Consider the following 16,228-nt stretch of genomic DNA (forward strand, 5'->3'; position numbering starts at 1 on the left):
TAACATTTGGTTTATCTGTGGCAAAAACAGCAAGTCTTTTCATTCTCTACGTTTTAATGCAACTGACTTAAAGTAAATAAGTTGTATTCAGGGTTGTTCGAGGGAAGGGAAGTTGTTTGAGGCGAGGCGGAGCGATCAATCCCAGTTTTCCTCTAATACTCAGGAGCAGGCGGATCTGAAGCTGCGCACCGGAGAGCTGAAACAGAAGGAGGAGTCGCTGCTGAGAGAGAGAGACGGTCTGGAGAAAGAGAGGCAGGAGCTGGACAGAGAGAAAGAGAAGCTGAGCACCACGGCACTGCGGCTCAAAACACGTGCTCAGGAAGTGGAGGCGTTCAGTAAGGTAAAGGCCTTGTCCACACTAATACGGTTTCGTTTGAAAACGCATCTTTTTCTCTCCGTTTTGGCCATCTGTCCACACTCAGACGCCGTTTTTATTAATGAAAATGAAGCTTTTTGAAAACGCTCTCCAAAGTGGATACATTTGAAAACGCAGTTTTCGTGTTGTAGTGTGGACTGTCAAAACCGAGGTATTTAAAAACGATGGCGTAAGTTTAGTCATGTGACGCATATTGAACCAATAGATATTCATGTTTATAGTATACTGGTATTGTGCCTGTTATGTGCTGTTCACTTTCACGCTGTTGCTAAAATATGTTACTTTGCACACTCTTCATATCACAGTCCTGCAAAGATGACCGAAAATTCACTCGCATTTGCTGTCCCGCAGTAAAACATGAGAGCAGTTTTAGCTTTAAAAGGCCAAATATATAATGATGAGTGAGAGCGACCTGGACGCTTCAGTGAATGCTGAGATATTCTGCTAAACAAAATGATCCTGACAGAAGAATTGCGCGATAACTTTATGGTAACACTTTACTTGAAGGGGTGTGCATAAGACTAACATGACACCTCCATAATCATGACATGACACATGTTATGAATATGAAGGAAGTTTTATACATGTTTGTGACAACTGTCATTAAGTGTCATTCGCTCAATTATGACATTTTTAATGCAAATATGACATTGTTTGAGATGTCTTTATGACACCTTGACATAAACCAATACATCATAACCTGTCAGTGTCTTTGTCATGACAACTTGACATTACTAAGACAACACAACCTGTCATAAACATGACATAGCAGATTAATTATCAAACTTAAGAAACCACTTAGCTTTATTGGTTAACATTACATTAAACTGTCAGGTGGTTGGTTTTGACATTGGCTGTCATGAAGCCATTATAACTTTTAAATGACAAATTCAATTGTTCCACTGTAGTTGAGGTCACAAAAAATATTCATGACACAGTTATAATGGCCTCATGACAGCCAATGTCAAAACCAACCACATGACAGTTACTTAATTTAATGTCAAGTTGTCATGACAAAGACACTGACAGGTTATGATGTTATGATTTATGTCAGGATGTCATAACAATGTCATATTTGCATTCAAAATGTCATTATTGAGCGAAAGACACTTAATGACAGTTGTCATAAACATGCATAAACCCTACTTCATATTCACGACATAATGTCATGTCATGATTATGGAGGTGTCATATCAGTCTTATGCACACCCCTTCAAGTAAAGTGTTACCAACTTGATGATTTATTCTTCCGTCTGTATCCTCTCAGTGAGCTTTTGTCATGGTTTTCGCATGCGCAGTAAAGGTGAATTTAGCGTTTTCCAAAAGTTTCTCATCCACACTGAAACGTCCGTAAACGCCTGAAAACGCTAGTGTGGACGAAGAGCGTTTTTAAACGGAAACGCCGTTTTCAAATGTATCCGAATTAATGTAGACGTAGCCAAAGACTGAAGCGTGTTACACACCTGATCATGTGACCTCTCGTGTGTTTGCAGCTGGCGTCGGAGCGCTTCGAGGAGGGAGAGCGAGCGCTGAGAGAGGCCAGACAGGTGGAGGCCGAGCATCAGGCCAGACTGCGCAGCATTCATGCACAGGTGGAGCGCCTCAGACAGCAGGAGCACAGCTTACAACAGGTCACTGACAAACACCCGCCGAAACCTCCAAATACACACTTAGACATATTTCTATATTTCTATTTATAATTATAAATAACATTTTATTTCTATATTTATTTCACATTTTTGTATATATAAATATATATATATATATATGTAAAATATATGTATATAGTTGTGTCAATATTTATTTTATAAATCTAAAATAAATGGCGGGTTGCCTTTAAAAGTTGTTATCTACTCCACAAGCTACTAACAAAACACTGCATTGAAGAGATTTAAGGATGAGCACAATGTTTAAAAACATTGTGCTCATCCTTAAATCTCTTCATTTTTATTAAATTTATATAATTCTTTATCAGAGCAATATTTAAATAGCACGATATCAGGTAATAGTATTAAATTGAACAGATAAATTTACTTTAAACCACTAATAAACAGCCTAAACACTGATGAACAGCAGCTTTGAACTACATTTTTCACTATAAAAAAAGCATCATGTCATACAGCGACTCGAATCAATAAATCGTTTTAACAATGTTACTTGATTAAAATACACTGTGCAAACTAAGCGATTCACTGAGAGGATATTTAGCAGCATGTTTGACTGAAACCATGACGGTTTGGTCACTCTACACCACTTTTTGATGGAAATGTAGCTTGTTACTGGCAAATCTGCACTGATGCCACACTACTCTAATGTAGTCATCTAGTTACGTAACTCAGATCATGTGACCTCTCAGGAGCGCTTGAGGATGACGGATCATCACAGAGACATGGAGCGACTGAGACACACTCTTCCTGTCAATCCAGTGACGTCAGCACCTCTCATCACAGGTACACTGTCCCTGTTCATTCCCTGCAGGCGTTCAGCGTCTCAGACAGAGAGTCACGTGTGTGTGTGTGTGTTAGATTTCTCTCCAGCGCTGGCCAGCACACACCTGAACGCCACTGTCGACCCGCTGCCCGCCGAACTACACGCCCGACTCGCCCTCATCAAACACACCGCTGAGAAGGTATGACAACACCCATTCACTTCACAGATGATAACGTCCCAATATGGTCACTTAAAGGTGCAGTGTGTACATTTGAGCTGCATCTAGTGGTGAGGTTGTGAATTGCAACCAACAGAAGTTACGGTGGTAGACGGGAAGTGATGTCGTCGTCTGAGACAGCAGAGAGAAGCCAATTCAGCAATGAGGTTTCTTTACAAAGATAGTTTAAGAAATTAGGTAAACCTAATTAGGTTATTCAGTAAAACTATATGTTATTGCGAATATTATTGTCACTTGTTCATTATTGTGTCAGTGTTTTATTCGCTGACTTTAGCTTGCTTCTTTGCACGAAGAACAACATAGTGATGAAACTTGTTTGTCCGTTCAGGGCTCCTGTAGAAACATGGCATGTCAATGTAAGGGGACCAGCGGTGTATGTAGATAGAAATGGCTCATTATAAGGTAATAAAAACATAACGGTTCATTAAGTAAGGTCTTTATACACCACTGAAAACATAGTTCATAGTTCTGTCTACAGATCCTCCTAAATATTACACAATGCACCTTTAATACCCAGTTTTCCCAAAAAATGCCGCACTCTGATACTAGAGAGGACCATAACCATCTAACTCAGCACATTATTAATGAGGCGTCACATGTGGATTACACTAAAAAGGCCATATTATATACTTGCAGTAGATGCAATGATGAGCCGAATAATTCAAAACAGAAAAACCCTCATAACTCAGTAATGTAGCCACATTGGACCAGCGGTTTGGAAAATGAATGGATGGATGATTCAGCTGCGAGCGCCATCTCCTGGCGAGACGCGAGAATTCATTCTGTGCACGGCTCTCACGGTGCATTATGGGTATTCTCTAGCTGTTGAGCGTACATCGGTTGTACAATAATCAAACATCATATTATTATACAAACATCGAGTGTATAATAATCATGATACCAATGATGCAAAGAGTGCTTGGTGCTATGACATATGAGACCAAAGCACTTGAGAATTTAGAAAAAATATATAAAAAGCCTTTATTTTTTTATGGCTATGAATAATTGAGGTTCAGTAAAAATAGCCAAAAAATTTATTCAAATATGCACAAATAAAATAATTAAATAAATGCAAGAATTAAGTAAAAAAGGGAAGATCACACCAAATTTCCTATTGATGTTGAAGCATTTAATCCAAAGGTGTAAATACAATAAAACGAAAAAATATCTGTATGCAATGATAAAGCAACAATTCAATATAAAACCCAAATATAATTCCAATATGCAACAAAATAACTTAGGAAATTTGGCCAGATCTTTCCACTATTTGTAATTTTTTATTGATGTTGAAGCCAATAGTGTAAAATTCCTCATCCTATTTTTACTATTTCCACAATAAATACTATACATTTTGGCAAATTAAATCCAAATATGCCATGCCACATATATAAATTCACATGCAAGAAACTGCTTTTTATGTGGCACATCAACCAATAAAAAAAAATATATAGACTGCACTGTGATCTAGTACTCCATTACAAATACAATTTTATGACATGAAATCAAAAAAGCTGATGAAAGTTAAGCAAAATGGGATATTAATAATAATCTGCTATTACAACACAATGTTCAAAATACAGTTGTGAAGGTGGATTGGCAATAAATCCATTTTTTGTGGGTAAATAACTTGTTTTATCTAACACTTTTCTAACGGTTTATTTGATTATAGATGCAATAATATAATTATATATTAAAACCAGTGAACCTCTAAAATGCTTCTTTAAATCCAGTTATTGCAGAGATCGGCACAAATCACTAAACTAGTACAATCATTGGGAAATATTTTATTTCAACATTGAGTTGACAGCCATTATTACCCTAATGGACAACGTCCCACACTAAGTGTTTCTGCTCGTTTCTCTAACAGGACAGAGACTTCCTGCAGGAGGAGCAATACTTCCTGGACACTCTGAAGAAAACATCATTAAACACATGACACAAGTCATTTTGATATTTTTACCATGTTTATTCTCAAATAAACAGATTTCAGTTATTCTCATGGTCTGATGTCACTCTCCAACACTCACAGCCACTGGAGCATTTCTGCAGAAAGTGGGGGAAAAGAGCCTAGTTAATTTATATATATATATATATATATATATATATATATATATATATATATATATATATAAAGCTTTCACTTAAATTTTATATTAAGCCTCAGGTTACCATAACCGAACATGTTTTTTTTTCAGACAGGGATAACTTTCATCACAGGCTTGTGTCTAAACACTGATCTTGGGTCAGATTTGTTCCTTTAATCCCAGAAACCATCAGAACTATTCTGACCCAAGAAAAGCATTAAACTACACTTCTTAAAATCACTTTACTATAAATGTATTAATATAAATGATTTATACGTGAAGCAGGAGCTTGTGGTGTTTCTGCTCCGTCTGTGAAGAGAAACAGGAGTGAGACGAGTTTCACAAGAGATCACCGCTGCAGATTCACACTGGCTCTGTTTCCTCAGAATATTTGGCCATCAGTTTGGGGGAGTTCAGAGGGCATCTCCAGCCGGGCCGGGACTCGGGCACATTGGGGGGTCAGGGGTGGGTGGGCCCCAAAATACCACAAGCCAGGACCCCGCTTTCAACACAGTGTTTCATCTCGGGAAGATTCAGCCAAACGTGTGTGTGAACAGAGAGAGGATTGAGGGGAGATCAGTGCTTGAAGTGGGGAAAAAAAGGTGCCGGTACTCTCTTGCATTGGCAAATCATGACATTTGAGTTCCCTTTCGTTGTCACTCCGAGTTACGTCGGATGACGACGAATGGGGTTTCACTTAGAAAGCCTATCAACTTCGAGTATTACAAAACGAGCCAATGGCAAAGAAATGCCATGGGTCTGCGGAATTTGCATGGCGTAACTCCGCCCCACCTCGTGGGTATAAAAGGAGGAAGCCGGCAGCAAGCAGATATGTTTTCGCTTCGGAGCCAAGTGTATTCTTCTCTCCACAAGCCATCTCTGAATTGTCAGCCTTACAAACGAGTACCTCGAGTGTTGGTGTGACGGCGATCTACGGCGAGAGCGTGCTTCCTGCTGATCTGTTGCAGTGGTCTGCCAGTCGGTGCGTTTCTCCCCGGGTGCTTCAACACTTGAGTTTTCTCTCACTAAAAGAGCTTACACGTGGCACGTCTTTTTAAAGATGTCTCGCCCGTGTACTTCTGGTTGCGGCAGATTGGTATCGGACTCTGATGGGCACGAGCGTTGCATAGTATGTTTGGGCATTGATCATGCTAGAGCAGCGCTCGTGGATGACTCATGTTCTCTCTGTGGGAACATGACCATCGCGTCATTACGGTCGAGACTCGGTGAACTCGCAAGAGTGAGAGTCCCCTCATCCACCCCCCGTCCTGCGGCTGGTGGCCAGGGTGATCTGAGGGTTACGGTCTGGAACAAGGCGCCGACTATGTGTCCGCGACCCCAGCCCCCCTCTTCAATGACGGTGCCCGCTAGTGAACTGCTGATTCCCGCGGGTCTACCCTCTGGTGGCCCGCGTGCTTCAGTTGAAGCTACAGAGGAAGATGCCATGTCTGTTGCAGCATCACTTGGCGGGTTTGACTCTTCTGGAAGTGAGGGCTCGTCACAGCTGCCACCTTCCGGTGTGCATACGGCTGTGCTCGAGTCTGATCCGGAGATGGCGGCCATGCTTTCCCGGGCAGCCGCGAGCATCGGACTTGAGTGGAGGCCTCCACCCTGTCCTGAGCGCTCGCGGCTGGACGATTGGTTTTTGGGTAAGGCCGCCGAGCCTCGTCCTCGGCAAACCCCAATAACTTTCTTCCCGGATGTGCATGATGAGATCTCGAAGTCCTGGAAGACCCCCCTGTCTTCTCGGGACCGCTCGCTGGTCTCATCCGCCTTTCCTCCCCTCGATGAGGCAGCTGCCCGTGGGTGCACTGGGCTTCCCCCGGTTGAACGCTCTGTTGCCATGCAACTATGTCCTCAGAGTGCTTCTTCTCGGGGCGAGCCTAAGCACCCATCCAAAGCCTGTAGATTTTCGTCGACCCTGGTGGCGAAGTCTTACAGAGCGGCGGGACAGGCGGCTGCTTCACTGCATGCTATGGCCACTCTGCAGGTCTACCAGGCCCAGATGCTCAGAGACATGCACGAGGGTAGGACAAACCCAGGGCTCTTTGATGAGCTGCGCGCCGCGACCGACCTTGCTCTCCGGGCGACGAAGGTTACCGCGCGCTCCCTGGGTTTGGTGATGTCCACAGCTGTGGTCCAGGAGCGACATCTGTGGCTGAACCTGGCTGACATGCGGGACGCTGAGCGGACCCGTCTGCTTAACGCCCCCTTATCCCAGGCCGGCCTCTTCGGCGGTGCAGTTGAAGACTTTGCCCAACAGTTTTCAACTGCCCAGAAACAGACCGAGGCCATCAAACACATTCTGCCCCGCCGGCCCGCTGCTGCCTCCACCTTGCCGGCCGGGCAGACGCCTCGACCTGTTTCCCGCCGAGGGCGCCCTCCTGCGGCTCCCGCCCCTCCCGCCCGGACCACGCAGCAGCCTCCACCCAGGGCCGGTCGCGGAGGAAGCTGTAAGAAGGCGCCACAGCCCTCTCCTGCCCCGCCCCCCGCTAAATGCCGGGCCAAGCGGCGCTCCTGAGACGGGCTGCTCAGGGATGATGATTGTTTCTCAGGAGGTGGTAGCAGGACCACTCCTTCCCCCGGTGGAGGGCCGGGGGAGAATCTTTTGTTCTCCACTCCCCGCTGCTCACCCACGGGTGGGCAGCACCCTAATGTGGTTAAAGACAGAAACAATCCCCTCTTCCCTGAGCTCACAGAGTTCTCGGGCGACACAGAGCGCCGCCCATAAGCCGTGCTCTCCTCGCCCCCCTCTGTCCCAGAGGCGGTTGACACGGCGTGCCGTCCACGGACCGCTTCGCCCCTGTCCCCCTCTGTCGCCAGACCCCTGGCAGAGCAGGCCCCCGCGGGACGACCAGCCTGGTCCTCCCCTGGCCCCCTCTGCCAGGGTGCGGTTGCTAACTGTGCCCCCTCTCCGGGCCGCTATGCCGTCCACATCTGGGCCAGTTACTCCGCCTCGCTGCCCCTCCGGGGGGACGCCTGTGGCTCGCATGATCCCGTTGGTTCAGTTCCTGGGAGCCTGGCTAGAGCTTCCCCGTCTGTCCCACTGGATCGCGCGTACCGTCAGGCTCGGCTATGCGATTCAGTTCGCACGGTCTCCTCCCCGCTTCAGGGGAGTCCGCTCCACTTTGGTCGGTGGCAATGCCCCTATCATGAGAGCAGAGATTGCCACCCTGCTGGCGAAGGGTGCAATCGAGACTGTCCCTCCAGCCGAGATGAGGTCCGGCTTCTACAGCCCCTACTTCATTGTCCCCAAGAAAACCGGTGGGTTACGGCCAATCCTGGACTTGCGCGTGCTGAACCGCTCCCTTCACCGGATGCCGTTCAAGATGCTCACCGCCAAACGCGTTTTCGAATGCATACGGCCCCAGGATTGGTTTGCAGCGATCGACCTGAAGGACGCCTACTTTCATGTCTCCATTCTTCCTCGACTCAGACTGTTCCTCCGGTTTGCTTTCGAGGGGCAGGCATACCAGTACGCGGTTCTCCCTTTCGGGCTAGCCCTGTCTCCTCGCATCTTCACGAAGGTCGTCGAGGCTGCCCTTGTTCCCCTTCGAGAGCAAGGGGTTCGCATCCTGAGTTATATCGACGACTGGCTGATCCTAGCTCACTCTCGAGATCAGGTTTGCGAACACAGGGACCTAGTGCTCCGGCACCTAGCCCGTCTGAGCCTTCGGGTCAACTGGGAGAAGAGCAAACTTTGCCCCGTGCAGAGGATCTCTTTTCTCGGTATGGACATCGACTCGGTCGCCATGTCCGCGCAGCTTACGAGCGAGCGCGCGCAGTCACTGCTGACTTGCCTAAGACAATTCGAGGGCAAGAGTGCGGTTCCACTGAAACTTTTTCAGAGGCTCCTGGGGCATATGGCATCTGCAGCCGCGGTCACGCCGCTCGGATTGCTTCATATGAGACCGCTTCAGCTTTGGCTTCGCGACCGAGTCCCGAGGTGGGCATGGCAACACGGCACGTTCCGAGTACCAGTTACTCCGACCTGCCGTCAGTTCTTCTGACACCGTTCTTCTTCACGAACCTCGATTTTCTCAGGGCCGGTGTCCCCCTGGCTCGAGCTTCCCGGCATGTTGTTGTCTCAACAGATGCCTCCACCACGGGCTGGGGCGCCATGTGCAATGGACATGCTGCTGCGGGCTCCTGGACAGGACCCCAGCGGCTATGGCATGTCAATTGCCTCGAGTTGTTGGCAGTACGCCTTGCCCTGCACCGCTTCCGAGCGTTGCTCAGGGGTCAACACGTACTAGTCCGCTCAGACAATACCGCCACTGTAGCGTACATCAACCATCAGGGTGGTCTACGCTCCCGCCGTATGTCACAACTCGCTCGCCACCTCCTCCTGTGGAGTCAGAAGCATCTGAGGTCGCTTCGAGCCATCTTCATTCCCGGAGCGCTGAACTGTGCAGCCGACGAGCTCTCACGGCTTCAGCCCCTCCCTGGAGAAGGGCGACTCCATCCCCAGTCGGTTCAGCTGATTTGGGACCAGTTCGGGGACGCTCAGATAGATCTGTTTGCCTCTCACGACTCGACCCACTGCGCCCAGTTCTATTCCCTGTCCGAGGGCACGCTCGGCACGGATGCTCTGGCGCACAGCTGGCCGCAGGGCCGCAAATATGCGTTTCCCCCAGTGAGCCTTCTTGCGCACACTTTGCGCAAGGTCAGGGAGGACGAGGAGCAGGTCATTCTGGTTGCCCCTTACTGGCCCAACCGGACCTGGTTCCCCGAACTAGTACTCCTCGCGACAGCACCTCCCTGGCCGATCCCTCTGAGGAAGAACCTTCTTTCTCAGGGACGGGGCACCCTATGGCACCCTCGTCCCGATCTTTGGAACCTCCACGTGTGGCTCCTGGATGGGACGAGGCAGGTTTGAGTACCCTACCACCAGCGGTGGTGGCTACCATCACTTCCGCTAGAGCGTCGTCCACGAGACACGTCTATGCGTTGAAGTGGAACCTCTTCGTCAACTGGTGCTCTTCTCACCGAGAAGACCCCCGGAGATGCTCGATCAGTGTTTTGCTTTCCTTCCTTCAACAGGGGCTGGAGCGAAGGCTGTCTCCCTCCACCCTGAAGGTCTATGTTGCCGCCATTGCCGCACATCATGACCTCATCGAAGGTAAGTCGGTGGGGAAGCACGACCTGATCATCAGTTTCCTGAGAGGAGCGAGGAGACTGAATCCTCCTCGTCCTCCTCTCGTTCCCTCTTGGGACCTCTCAGTGGTTCTAACTGCCCTGAAGAGTGCTCCCTTTGAGCCCCTGCAATCAGTCGAGCTTAAGTTCCTGTCTATGAAGACAGCGCTCCTGGTTGCACTGGCCTCCATCAAGAGGGTTGGGGACCTGCACGCATTCTCCGTTGACGAAGCGTGCCTGGAATTTGGGCCGGCTTACTCTCACGTGATCCTGAGACCCCGGCCTGGATATGTGCCCAAGGTTCCTACCACTCCCTTCCGGGACCAGGTGGTGAACCTGCAAGCGCTGCCCTCGGAGGAGGCAGACCCAGCCTTGGCACTGCTCTGTCCAGTACGCGCTCTCCGCGCCTATGTAGACAGAACGCAGTGTTTCAGGACCTCAGACCAGCTCTTTGTCTGTTATGGTGGGAAGCTGAAGGGAAAGGCTCTCTCCAAGCAAAGGTTGTCTCACTGGATAGTGGACACCATTGCCTTGGCTTACCAGCAGCAAGGTCGACCGTGCCCCCTTGGTGTGACTGCCCACTCCACCCGGAGTGTGGCGTCCTCTTGGGCTCTAGCGCATGGCGCCTCGCTAACAGACATCTGCAGAGCTGCAGGCTGGGCGACACCTAACACATTCGCCAGATTCTATAATCTCCGAGTGGAGCCTGTGTCCTCTCGTGTACTCGCTTCAACCAGCTAGTACCGGACCCGCTCAGGTGTCTTCGCTTGCTCGCCATTCCACTCCACGGACTGGATACGTGCGATATTTTCCTCAGGTGAGCTTCTCCGAAAGCCCTGAGCTCCTCCAGCACTCCTGACGTCGGCGCCAGTGTCTATTGCCTGTGCGTCGGCTAGGTGCCTCCCGTGTGCATGGTCCCTCCTCTGAGCGACCCCCACATGTGTATTTCCACTGTAAGCCTCTCTGAGCGTGTGTCTTTCCCTTGGCAAGCCACCTTGCCACCCCTGGGGTTGAAATATTCCACCTGCGGCTGGACACCCCAGTGTTTTCCATATGCTTCCTTCGGGTCATATGTGTATTCTCTAAGTTCCCCCCCTTCCGGGCTGGCATTAATTGCATACTTCCCCTAAGCTTGGGATATGCTTCCCAGTGTACCTTGGTATTCCTGTGTTATATGGAGTCCTTTGTCCAGGCTGACAGGGATCTCGATTTACGCAGGGCACTGGAAGACAGCTGAGAAGGTGGCGTGATTAGACTGGTAACCCCATTCGTCGTCATCCGACGTAACTCGGAGTGACAACGAAAGGGAACGTCTACGGTTACGTATGTAACCCTCGTTCCCTGAGTAGGGAACGGAGACGTTACGTCTGCCTGCCACTTTCCGCTGTACCGCGGGGATCGCCTGAGCTCAGTCTTGGCTCCTCAGCGAAGAAACATATCTCCTTGCTGCCGGCTTCCTCCTTTTATACCCACGAGGTGGGGCGGAGTTACGCCATGCAAATTCCGCAGACCCATGGCATTTCTTTGCCATTGGCTCGTTTTGTAATACTCGAAGTTGATAGGCTTTCTAAGCGAAACCCCATTCGTCGTCATCCGACGTAACGTCTCCGTTCCCTACTCAGGGAACGAGGGTTACATACGTAACCGTAGACGATTTCTACTGTGAAAAACAAAACTTGGAGATATTGCTGGTACAACAACAATTTATTGTTGTTTATTAACAACATAAATGTATTTAAACAAGTCGTGTGCGTGCGCGTGTGTTTATTTGATTGTGTGTGTGTGTGTGTGTGTGTGTGTGTGTGTGTGTGTGTGTGTGTGTGTGTGTGTGTGTGTGTGTGTGTGTGTGTGTGTGAGAGAGAGAAAACGGAACTCCTCCAATAATCATGTGTGCAAGTCCAAAAATACATTTATGGTGAGATTACTACATTTTATTTAATTAAATGCATTTATGGTAAGATTATTATATTTTCATGTCAATCTGTGTTCATTTTGACTACGAACCATGCGCTGTATCTTTAATTCAACACGTGCAGCGCAGCAGAAATAGAATCTGTGTGGAAACGATCGCTGCACTGCTGTATACACACCGCTCTTGGAACGGATCGCCGGAGCGCATCCGCATGCAGTGTGAAAGCTCCAATCTGGTAACACGGGTGCGGAAAAAATACGCCCCACATATGCACTGCAAATGGAGTATATGTGAAACGGGCTTGACACTGACGCTTTTTCTGTCAGTGGTAGTACCGGCTACATGCGAGAAGTAGCGGTACGCAAGAAAAAGTGCAGGTACGCTTAAGAGTAAAATGTATAAGTGCCGGTACTGCGTACCGGTGAGTACCGCCCCACTTCGAGCACTGGGAGAGATGTTTACCTGATCAGCACTGAAGCAGATCCAGACGTTCACCTGAAGAGAGAGAGATCATGTGATCAGCTTCAGTGGTTCAGGAGTGATGGACTTCATATCTGAACATTGTGTCTCAGAAGGAATTAGCTTTGCCATCGTCAGTTATCGCATCAGACGGCACTTCCTGTCTCATCACAGAACACAGCAGTTGGCAACTGCCTCCCATTCCTGTTCCCAGCCAGTGAGAGAGACTCGATGACAAAGAGCTCCTAACACTGGACTTTGGGAAAAGAACCAAGGTTTCCTCTATATAACCAAGCTGCGGAGACACCGCAGCGTGATCATATGAAGTGGGTTCCCCCTCAGGGAAAACCCCTTGGTCTTGAGCCACCACTGCCGGGGCCTCATGTACAGCAGGCCAAAAGATATCACGTTGGACGCAGCTGCCATCAGACCCGACAGTCTATGAAACTGTTTTACAGTGTGTGATTGGCCTAGACTATTGTCTTTTATGACTGAGAGGATCGTGGCCACACGAGCAGGCGATAGCACTGCCCACATCGTCACTGAATCTCATATCACACAAACTCGAGACTCTCTAGGCTGGCCTCTGATGTAGTTAGAGTAGCCACTTCGGTGACCTGAAGCATACTGGCCGGAAACAACCAACATGGCTGATTTTCAACCCTCCTCAGAGGGCGCGATTTAGCCTGGTCCCACCAGACTCTCGTATATTTCATTTCACTTACACATAGAGTCTGGCACCCTCCATTGACAAGCGTTAACTTCCTTGTAGGCCGGTACTCCATTGAAGTCTGAAACTATTGGATCTGCCCAGAGTCACTCTGGATCTGCCATAACCAATCGTTAATGTTTGGTCGTGACGTATGCCTAGCATTCACCTTAGCCAACTCATTCAGCACTAACGGAGCGAGCTGGAAAATCAAACTTTTCCTGAACCCTGAGGGGAGGAGGGCTACAACATCATGGCCACCAACAAAACTAAGCAAAGATTGTGCTTGCTCCGGCTTTAACTTCTTGATATTCGGCAGCGTTGCCACAACGGGCCGAATGGCTTCACTCGCATCTTTCTCCGCTGCCATTACTGAAATACAACTCAAAATAACGCACAACATCAACGTCATCGTTCTCAGCCACTCCCTCTGTTCGCTGATTGGCCCGGTAAAAAATTTATTGGAGAAAACCAAAGTCTACAGTACAATCCCAGACTAGTACTGAAGGAAAATGAAAATTGAGCGGAAGTACGTAGGAGGGCGGAGTCAGGCTAGGGGCGATTAGCATCGTGATGACTTTGAATCACGAGCTCGCTGGAAACCGCTGGAAGCACCAAGGGTTGCTCTTTTGGTGGCCCAAAGAGACAAATCGCTGTTCTCGAACTGCATCAGGCCCCACCCCCTCACTATCATCCAGGTCCCTCAGCAGGTTGGCTTGGTATGCCTGTAATATTGACATGGTGTGGAGATATGCACCAGCCTGACCTGCTGCCGGATACGCTTTTCCCACTGATGTAGATGATGGCTTAGTGGGAAGTCTCGGGGCTAACGCCGGTTATTCCGGATGTACTTTTATCCTTTCCATGTCGTGACGTCACCCGCCTGTGACATTCACTCTCGCCATTAGACTAGTTGACACGTGCTTCAGAAGCAATCACGCGTGGCATGGCATTCCAAAAGCGTGTTTGACACAGCATGAGTTCCCCTTTGAAAGGGAAAGTATTTAATACTTACCCCCAAGTCACTAGAAACACGTTTAATTTTTCCCCGGTGAAGATTTAAGTGTGTTTTTACTAACATATCACCTAGTGTGACACTTTGGTGTCGCGAACTCGCGCACATCTGGCAATACTTGTGAATATATAACAGGGTGAATGTGAGATTTTCAGTAAATGAAAACATCATTAAAAGGTGCAGCATACCCTTACCTTACGGAACAAATTTATGATTAATATGGTGTAAATATATGAAATAATATTTTGTATTATATATTCAAATATATTTAAATAATTTATAAGGAATGGCCGCTTTTCGGATATTAAAAAATATTTTTACACTGTAAAATGTAACAAATGTGCATTCAAATATTGTAATTTGAACACTGTAATACTACAACGAGAGGTCCAGCACTGTTGTGTCAAACAGTACTTTTTTAGTAGTAGTTCAAAATGTTTTGTGCACAATGTGTTTAAAAAAAGCATCTGATTACCACAACAGTGCTGGACCTCTTGTTATAGTATCACAGTGTCTATAATACAATATGTACAATTTAATTATCTATTTCACTTTTGACAAGTGATAAATCTTTGGATCTTGAGATCTGAAATTATGACATCATCAATAAACACCACACAGATTATCCACATAATTTCTCTCCTTTTTTTTTTTTTTTAGCTTTAACTACTATGTGGTATAAACACACTGTTACAGCAGCCAGAGAAAAACTGATGTTATAAAGGCAAGGATCAAGAGCCCAACTAAAGCAAACACTGAAACACACAGAGGAAAGTCCAGGGGAGGAGGAGATTGATGACAATAATAATACCATGCATAGGCGCGCTAGACACGACCGCGTCGCTTCCATTATGAGCACGCTTACCGGGCGCCTACATTTGAAATAATGAATTTGCATGTAAAAAACTCGATATGTGAACGGCCCCTAGAACAGCTCGTTCAGCGCGTCATACATCATTACGCTATTTTCAACGTCATTGCACATGCGCAGTCCTTTCGGTTTCGGTTTTCAATCCAATCCGATCAAGTGTTTACATGTTCTTTCGATCGGATGAGAAAAGGAATAAACCACCCCTTTCAATCCGATAGCTCAATCTGATTGGTTAAGGTGTTTACACAAGGCTTTTCAGTTCGATTGAGCCTTCAATCCGATTACTAATGGATTATTTGGCTGCATGTAAACGTAGCCACTAAAGGAAAAAGGGGAACAAACATTTAAGTCACCATTGAAACATGCTGATCAGTGTTTCCTGTAGTTGGGCTCTTGACTTTTGATTGTTTTGAGAGTTTTTGGCTGCTTTAATAGTGTGTTCAGAAACCACTTTTACTGCATCAGAGGAAGTCATGACAGAATAACATCAGGTTATGTTAGCTGTTAATGTCATCATGAAGTGGTTTAGTGTCTGAAGTCTGATCACTGATCAGAAGTAGGGTGACCAGATGAGATTGGCTGAAATTCGGGACGGGACGGGGGTTTAGGCCTATGATATTAGACTACATAGCCAATAACAAAAGATAATGAATTTCAAACCTGAACCAAACATATGTTTTATTCAAAGATCAACAGTCTGTCATTAGTCTTTAGTCTGCCACAAAAAAGCTTTAGTCTGCCACAAAAAAGTGGCGTGTTGGGGTTCCGGTTCACCAGCCATGTCAACGAAACGAATGAATGAAAATTAGCTTATCAATGCATATCTAAATTTGCGCCTACGGTATTTATGTAGAACTTCAAAAAAAGAAACAAAAAAGATGCTGCAGCCAATCAGCAGCCGGTGGGGGCTCAACCTCCACGGACAGTTTTTAATGTTTTATCAGACAATCGAGATTTTGCTTTAGTATAATTTTCGGGACAATTAGGGCCGGATTCGG

At 47.2% G+C, this 16,228-nt stretch overlaps 1 protein-coding gene, 1 long non-coding RNA gene and 2 other non-coding genes across 9 annotated transcripts in view; 1 reads left to right on the forward strand and 3 right to left on the reverse strand.

The window, feature by feature from the left end:
* Positions 1-5,037, forward strand: part of fbf1 (Fas binding factor 1) — a 31,417-nt gene extending 26,380 nt beyond the window's left edge. For 4 of the 6 annotated variants that reach the window (XM_077202132.1, XM_077202133.1, XM_077202134.1 and 1 more), the window contains 5 exons: positions 164-340; positions 1,870-2,007; positions 2,733-2,826; positions 2,902-3,005; positions 4,912-5,037. In XM_077202132.1, the coding sequence (XP_077058247.1) occupies positions 164-340; positions 1,870-2,007; positions 2,733-2,826; positions 2,902-3,005; positions 4,912-4,980 (582 nt within the window). In that variant the 3' untranslated portion in view covers positions 4,981-5,037. Of the gene's footprint in view, positions 1-163; positions 341-1,869; positions 2,008-2,732; positions 3,006-4,911 lie in introns of all 6 variants that reach the window. The other 2 variants (XM_077202129.1, XM_077202130.1) reach the window with 1 other exon arrangement.
* Positions 5,038-5,197: 160 nt separating this feature from the next.
* On the reverse strand, positions 5,198-5,267 carry LOC143711213 (small nucleolar RNA R38). Its single transcript, XR_013194787.1, has one exon. It is a non-coding gene; the product is annotated as a small nucleolar RNA R38 (small nucleolar RNA).
* Positions 5,268-5,404: 137 nt separating this feature from the next.
* Positions 5,405-16,228, reverse strand: part of LOC143710906 (uncharacterized) — a 46,436-nt gene continuing 35,612 nt past the window's right edge. Inside the window, exons 4-5 of the long non-coding RNA XR_013194689.1 lie at positions 12,639-12,671; positions 5,405-5,437 (exon numbers count right to left, since the gene is read on the reverse strand). This is a non-coding gene — a long non-coding RNA (uncharacterized LOC143710906). The remainder of the gene's footprint in view (positions 5,438-12,638; positions 12,672-16,228) is intronic.
* LOC143711211 (small nucleolar RNA SNORD49) lies at positions 12,743-12,811 on the reverse strand. The gene has a single exon (XR_013194785.1). It is a non-coding gene; the product is annotated as a small nucleolar RNA SNORD49 (small nucleolar RNA).

Source organism: Siphateles boraxobius, unplaced genomic scaffold (assembly GCF_051911475.1).
Source record: "Siphateles boraxobius isolate OS27281-9 unplaced genomic scaffold, OSU_SipBor_1 49, whole genome shotgun sequence".
Lineage (NCBI taxonomy): Eukaryota > Metazoa > Chordata > Actinopteri > Cypriniformes > Leuciscidae > Siphateles > Siphateles boraxobius.